Genomic DNA, 7537 nt, shown 5'->3' on the forward strand with positions numbered 1-7537 from the left:
ACTTTTCACCCACATTTACTTCCAACCTTTTCTTTTGAACCAGAAACAAAAATGATAGACGTTTAAAACACATTACATCATCCACCTTGTTAAATGTAATAGCATGATCATTTCAATTGTAATGCCTTCTTGTCCCAACGTTACTTTGTTTCTTTGCTACATTAGCGAACACTGAACTACTGCTCGTACTCTAGATGACAATCAACCACAAAATTCCCTAAACCAGATAACATTAAACATAATCTCAAAAATCATGTGTCAATTCACGAGTTTGCTCACAGAGCACTTTGATTTAGCTAACAGCGACGCTCTTAGATTTGCTGATAGACGAAGACCAAATATTTGCCATTGTACAAGCCATTCTGTTGTATGAGCAGAATCGTTTTTTCTAAGGGAATATTTGGCATGTATCTTCTTATGAGACCGTTACAAAGTTTTTCAGCTTTTCTTCGTAAAACTACATCTTGTTTTCGTGCGATTTCTTCAAAAGTATTGAACCTGACTGTGCTATTTATTTATTTTACTTATTGCTCATTTTTTTAGAGGGAGAAATATATAAATGAAACTGTTTAATTTCTTCAGAACAGCTGCTGATTTTGATTGAATATGTGCCTTTTGGGGATCTGCTGGGTTACCTGAGAAAGAGCCGTGGATTAAAAGACACTTACTTCAAAGACCCGGATATCAAACCACAAACAAATCTGACGTCACAGCAGCTGATGAAGTTTGCGTGGCAAATTGCTGATGGAATGAGTTATTTGTCCTCAAAATCTGTAAGTTAATTACAAAGGCACCAAAGAAGAACAATTTTAAAACCTTCTTGTAAGGTGTATCGTCATGTGAAGCTATGTCTTGCATAGAATAATATGTCTTCACAAGATCACGCCCGGGATATGCAAACGTATTCTTACCGTCTCGTTGAGGCTGTTTCCGGGAACCCTACCAGTTTTGACGTCATCACCAAAGTTATATTTCAGTGTGCGAATGGCGATGTTTGTGCATCGCTGCAAGTGCACCTCATCGAAATTAAATATCTGGGTTTTTCTCGTGTAGGCAAAGGCAGAGATGTGAATGAATAGGATCTTTTATTCAGCCTAAACTGAGTGTACAACGAATATCCATTTTGGTGACAAGAAAGAAAAGGAATTAAAACTTGAAATTCAAAAATTCGTCTTTGGTTACTAAACTGCTACATTACAGAATCCTATTTCGAATAAAATCTTAAGATAAGCTTTCTATGAAATAATTAGGTATTGCAGAAATGAAGTAGTTTGCTTCCCTTTGGAAGATGGAGCAGTAACTATAATAATTTTAATTTTCTGCCATCTGGAAGAAAGAGAAATACACACACCATATTATGTCGCTGGATATTTCTATATTCCTATCTGAATCATTTCATTTCAGTTCTTTTTCTTCTGAAATCGCTAATTTTTGCTCTCGTATCAATGCTTTCTTAGATCATTCACCGAGACCTTGCGGCTCGTAATGTGTTGGTTGGACAAAAGGAAACTTGTAAAGTGACAGACTTCGGAATGGCCAGAGATGTGCAGCAGGAAAATATTTATGAACGAAAGACTAAGGTAATCAAGAAAGAGGGGAGGTGGTGGCGGTACTACATATCGTTCAGTTCAATTATCTTTCACAATCATTGTTGTGATAAAGCTGATATACTCCTGATTTCGATGACAAAATCCTTGGATGGGACCATAATGAAAACAGCCATTTGTATACGAGTATAATTTTCAATATCACTGTCTTTGACCGGTCGCTTCCTATAATTTTTTAGCTGTTTCAAAAAGTGATATTTGAAATCTTTAGGGCCGTCTTCCAGTGAAGTGGACAGCTTCTGAGGCCTTGATGTATGGTAAATATACCACCAAAAGTGATGTGTAAGTATACCCGATTATTACCCGTAGCAATTTTCCAACACGTTTTACCAATAGAATAAGAGGAAGGGTAAGTTTTGGGCTCGGTAATGAAATAGAGAAAGATGTTTTTCATCCTCTCACGAGCGTTGGACAATGAAAATATTCTTCACTCCCCATGAGGAATCGAATCTCAGACCATCGGATTCCGCGCTCCGATGCTCATACCACTGAGCCACAGAGACTCTACGACTCTACTCTCTTGCATACTGCAAGGATCAGCAATGTCGATAGAGTCATGTTTGTAAATAAAAATAAGAGAGAGAATCGGAGCGCGGAATCCGAAGGTCTGAGGTTCAATTCCTCGTGGGGACTCAAAATTTTTCCTTCGACCCACAATCGTGACAAGACGAAAAACATCTTTCTCTAAGTTTTATCAGTTTCAATCAGGACATGAATTCTATGCTTTGTCAAAGAATACATATATTTTAGTTGTCGTATAAAATGTTTATGTCTTCAGTCACCCAATGTATATTTATTTGATTTGTCTTTCTGCAGATGGAGTTATGGAGTTTTGCTGTACGAGATTTTTACCATAGGTAACATCGAATGGAAATTTATAAGGCCCTGTCTATGTTTTTTGCTATATACCATGTTCAATTAAGCAATGTAAGGTGTTCACTTGGACAAACGTAAAAAGCTTCAAACATCAAATGACATGGGTGGTGTTTCAGTGTAGGTCGTTTTTTCGTCACATTTATATTTCGATGGTCTTATGGCTCTTCCAGGTGGTTCACCTTACCCACGAATGGATGGAAGAAAAATTGCAAACTTACTTCAGGAAGGATACAGGATGCCTAAACCACAACACGTTGATGAGGAATTGTAAGTGTTTTTTCAATTCGTTCTCTCTCATCCTACAAGGAAACGTTCTTTAAATCTCTAACAGATCATTTGAACAATACCAGGTATCAGATTATGATGAAGTGCTGGAAGAATGACCCAGATGCAAGACCAACTTTTACTGAATTGAAAAATCAGCTTAAGGACATGGAAACCCTACACAAGGTGAGAATTTTCTTCAACATGAAAGTTTCTTTTGACGTTAGACCGACTAATTTAGGCTTAGCTAATTAGGGTTTTAAACTTAATAGCGTTTAGCTTAGATAGCGTACTTTTTACGAAGTTGGGATTGCATCTTCTTGTTATGTCACTGAAGCTAGCACTCCACGAAAAACAAGGAGGAAGCGAACTAGAATGTCCTTGCGACAATTGACTCATTATGGTTATTTAAAAGATGGTAGGATTATTGCAAAATTGTATTGAGACGCACAAAGAGCAGCAAACGACACCGTAAAATACTTTCTTGAATTTGTTTTGGTGTGAAAAGTTGACCACTTGGGAGGATAAACGCTTATAACGTAAGAGGAACACTTTTTTAATGATGCCAATTATTATATTATTCTTTTCTGTAGAAGCTGATCAACATGACAATGTACGACAAGCAGTTGTATGCAAACGTCGAGGATTTAATAGTGTAGTTAGATAGATTTCTGCGGTATATGACCAGCTAACAGTTTGAGCACCTTGCCACAACAAGTTTAAAGACTGAATCACCTTTTCCTCACACGCTTACTTGGTAGAAAAAGCCATTTTGTGTTAAGCAATTAGGCTGGAACGTTATAACTCAATTGATTTTATATTCTTAAATGCTGTAACGCTTTTATCAGTTTACCGATAAAGTGTACTCTCATTTTGTCTTTAACATGTTTAGCACTTACACGCATGCTCGACACAAGCGTTGGAGTTCAGTTTATTTTCTGACTCAATTCCGAAAGGCAGGATAATGCGGAAAATATCCAATTAACTAGATTGATGAGATCTCGTTCTGTGTGCCGTAGTTGTCTGCAGTTTTAGTAATTTGCTAAAAAATTGTTTTGCCGCAAAACCCGCTTGGTTTTAGGAAAGCTATCCGGCGTATAAACTGCTTTCCCTAAGACCGCATCTAACTGCGATACTAACTCGAAATACTTTTACACTGAAAGTATTATTAATTAAAAATTAGCCTCATCCTAATAAAAATTATAATTGGCACATTACTTGTGCAATCGTCTTAGCTTTGAGAGATGAATTTGCTTAAAATTGTATATAAAATTTTGAAGATTTTTGCCCAGAGGGAAATGACTATTTCCTAATTTTTCTACGGGAAACGAAATGTAGAGAAATAATAATAATAATAATAATAATAATAATAAAATAATAATAAAATTGTGAAATACATGATATGGTAAGACCACAAGAAGCTAAATTTTAAGATCTGATTTATGCAGGTAAATAACTTTATCTCCTAGGATTTGTCGCCACAATCAGGAGCATGTCGCGAAAGTGTGATAATATTTTAACACCTACCATTAAAATGCAGAGGTTTTACCCCTGGAGATGTTTACTAAATCATTAGTGCTCTCTCGAGTAGCCTGGAGAGGATAAAAAAATAAAATAATAAGAACGGGTGCTGACTATACAATTTTGGAACAGTCAACAAAAGTTAGTGCTCTGGGAATTATTGGTAGTTATCGTCACGTAAACTGCGCTTTGTCGTGAAAGAGGAAATAAATGGATTTGTAACGGGACATACAGTGTACATTGCTATTACTGGCATCCAGAGTATTGTCTTTGAAAAAACCACTTAATTTTTCACGTACAATTCCTGCAAATGCAAAGTGTAATTATAGTAAATGATGCGATGATAGCAGCTGAGTGAAAAAAACGGGCCAGGGGTGGGTTGGGTCGCGTACTGTTTTGTTGGTACCATCGCGCAGTTCATTTATTTCGTTCTGTTTTACTAAATGAACGCCTAGAACCGGTTAATGAATCGAAGTCCCCGCATTTTTCTTAATTCAGTGGTCTTGCCTAAGAAATGGACGTAAGCCGTAATCAAAGAACCTTTGTCTTTCGTGCGATTACTGTATATACTTATTATAATATGTGTACTATATTTAACAGTTATTCCATGAGCCCGCGCCTGATATGAAATGGCTATACCAATCTCGTATCCACCAAGTCAGAAACAGGAACCTATGGAATAATTTACCGCACGACTTGACCAATGAGCTTGTACAGATGAAATGTTACCTCTAGATTCCTGTCGGTACATTCTGTCAATTGGATTTAAAAAATTGAGCCCATCAGAAAACCTGTGTAGCCAAAGAAAGTAAAATGGAGACGTTGAATTCCACGTGTTTAAAAAAATATGTGGATCAAGAATTTGATCGAACCCAAACCCAAACCCAAACCCAAACCCAAACTCAGAGGCTTCACGAAGCAGAAAAAAATTGTTAGGTTAATATGTAGTTCATATTGACGCTGGAATAAAATATGATTTGTTAAAAGCTTCTTAATAGACACTCTGGACTTTTTGCTTTATCGTTATGTAAATGAAATGGGTGTATTGAAGAAAACATTCAAGGAAAGATGACACCCGAGCCATGGGGTAAAAAATGCGGGGTAGAAAAGTTAATTGCTTTTAATAAAGCAAAATGGGACCCAGCTACGCCAATTGTTTCGTAGATTTTATCGAACACCAATTTTTCAGTCAATACAACGACCCCAAACCTGAACTCTACGGTCGCTACATCGACGACTGTATCAGCGCCACCTCCTCTACCAGGGATGAACTGACTCAATTAATAACTGTTATCAATTCATTTCGCCTGGCTCTGAAATATACCTGGGAAATTCCCGACACTGCTTTGGCTATTCCAGACATCAAAATTTCAATTAAAGTCAGAAACAAGAGCAAATGGAATCAGTGAGTTATCAAATTTTTTCACTTTTTGGTAATCCGTTTTAACTCTCAATTTTTCTTCAAATTAAAGCCACCTGAAGTCAATATCATATTTGATCGTCAAAACGGCAAAACTTGAATCACATAAGGAACAGTTAAGCTACGTCCGAAGCTGAATGAAAATTCAACGCAAGCAGTTTATTCAGCTGTACACAAAATACATTAATCTACGATCGAAGAAACGTTTAAGGGTACGACATACGATACTTACTAGACAAGCAATCAGGCGTCTTTGAGTTCCAACTTATAGGCAAGCGAAACATTTTGTGAACAGGTTGATTTAGTGTTTTGTTTAACTGGAATAGAGTAAAGCTTGCGATCGAGGATAGCTTTCGTTTCAATATCCTGACCTCAATTTCACGCTTTGAGTGTACGAGTTAAGTGTTATATTCCCACTGAGACAAACATTTGGTTAAATCAGTAAAACGTTATACCCTAATGTTTAAATGTTTTGCTGCGTGGTAGCGAACGGAGAAACCAGTATTATGGTTGCTTAAACAGACCCGCAGTCGAAGTTGAGTTTTTGTAATGAATGATCCTGTTAAAACGTAGATATTTCGACACAAATTCTGTAATTCCTATAATGGAACTTTTAAGGTAACCGGTTGTTCTTTCTGTTTTGACAACGTTATACCTTTTCTTGACCATAAAGCGTTGACCTGAGGCTAGTGCTGTAAGTTAAACTTAAAATTTAAGTCTCATTTAATCTAGTTGCATTAAACTTTTTGACTTTCACTTTTTGTTACCAATATGACGTTGACTAGCATTTGCTTTTAATTGGTTAATTTCCAATGTATAAAAAGAAGTAATTGCTTCCAGCCAAAAATAGATTTAACTGAGCGACACTTAGATAAATCATTTTCATATAACCGAAATTGAGAGAACCAATAAGAACACTAGAAATGGTTAGTGAGTGCGTACGACATTTATTCTGTTGGGACTCAAACCTACCACCTTCCGTTCATTACTTCGGACACTCTAACGCTTAGATACAGTAAACTTGTGGCGAGCCAGCTCGATTAACTATGTCCATGGAGGTAAACTTCCTGCATATTGCAAGCATATGATTACTGATATGTGATTCTTACTCGCAATGCTGCATTCATTAGATTTCCTATTCATTTTACTGCTGTTAGGTATTTTTGATCCAACTGAGCTTATCAATGGAATTCGCCAGCTGTACAAGACTCGCGAGGGATGGCTCTCACCATTTCCATGGTGAGAAGAGTTTCAGTTTTTTCTTGGCAATATTTTTACAAGGCTCAAAGTGGTCAGAAGAAAGAAAACGAGAGGAGAAATCACTGACGTATTTGTTGACATGTCGTCAATACTAGACCCGTATGAAGAGTGTTCAGCGCCGAGAACAGTCTTGATTGAAGGAGAACCTGGTATGAGAAAAACCACCTACTGTAAAAAGTACGCCTACGACTACGCCACCAAAAGGTAAGCACCTCAGGCTCCACAGCATTCAAAGCAGTATTGTTGCTTAAATGTCCAAACATCCATTCTGATGTTTGGGAAGTCATTGATGAGCAGCTTCTGCCCTGAGACATCGATGAAGAAGTCAAACAGCAATATCATTTTATTGATATTGGATGGATTGGATGGGTTACCATTCAGTAAATTGTCGATTTTTCCGAATTAATTGATGGAAGGTTACTCCCCAAATGCCACATAGTTGCAACAGCTTGACACGAAGCTGTAAAAGAGGTGAGAAAATGCTGTGACGCGCTGCTTCAAATCTAAGGATTTACTAAACACCATGTGAGAGGATTTGTCACCAAGTACTTTAAGGAAAGGCACGCTTTAGCTCAACTGTACTTGGATA

The 7537-nt window shown here is 37.1% G+C and overlaps 2 protein-coding genes across 2 annotated transcripts in view; both read left to right on the plus strand.

Annotated features, from left to right (window-relative positions):
- The window catches only part of LOC149043669 (uncharacterized), a 28091-nt gene extending 23780 nt beyond the window's left edge, over positions 1 to 4311 (plus strand). The window contains exons 14-20 of the mRNA XM_089210691.1: positions 583 to 773; positions 1458 to 1580; positions 1819 to 1889; positions 2424 to 2464; positions 2654 to 2750; positions 2834 to 2933; positions 3341 to 4311. Of these exons, the coding sequence (XP_089066817.1) occupies positions 583 to 773; positions 1458 to 1580; positions 1819 to 1889; positions 2424 to 2464; positions 2654 to 2750; positions 2834 to 2933; positions 3341 to 3406 (689 nt within the window). The 3' untranslated portion in view covers positions 3407 to 4311. The remainder of the gene's footprint in view (positions 1 to 582; positions 774 to 1457; positions 1581 to 1818; positions 1890 to 2423; positions 2465 to 2653; positions 2751 to 2833; positions 2934 to 3340) is intronic.
- A 1090-nt stretch (positions 4312 to 5401) lies between these two features.
- The window catches only part of LOC149043670 (uncharacterized), a 7876-nt gene continuing 5740 nt past the window's right edge, over positions 5402 to 7537 (plus strand). Inside the window, exon 1 of the mRNA XM_089210103.1 lies at positions 5402 to 5673. Within this exon, the coding sequence (XP_089066229.1) occupies positions 5402 to 5673 (272 nt within the window). The remainder of the gene's footprint in view (positions 5674 to 7537) is intronic.

This window comes from Pocillopora damicornis, chromosome 6, assembly GCF_964200805.1.
Source record: "Pocillopora damicornis chromosome 6, jaPocDami1.2, whole genome shotgun sequence".
In the NCBI taxonomy this organism is placed as follows: Eukaryota; Metazoa; Cnidaria; class Anthozoa; order Scleractinia; family Pocilloporidae; genus Pocillopora; species Pocillopora damicornis.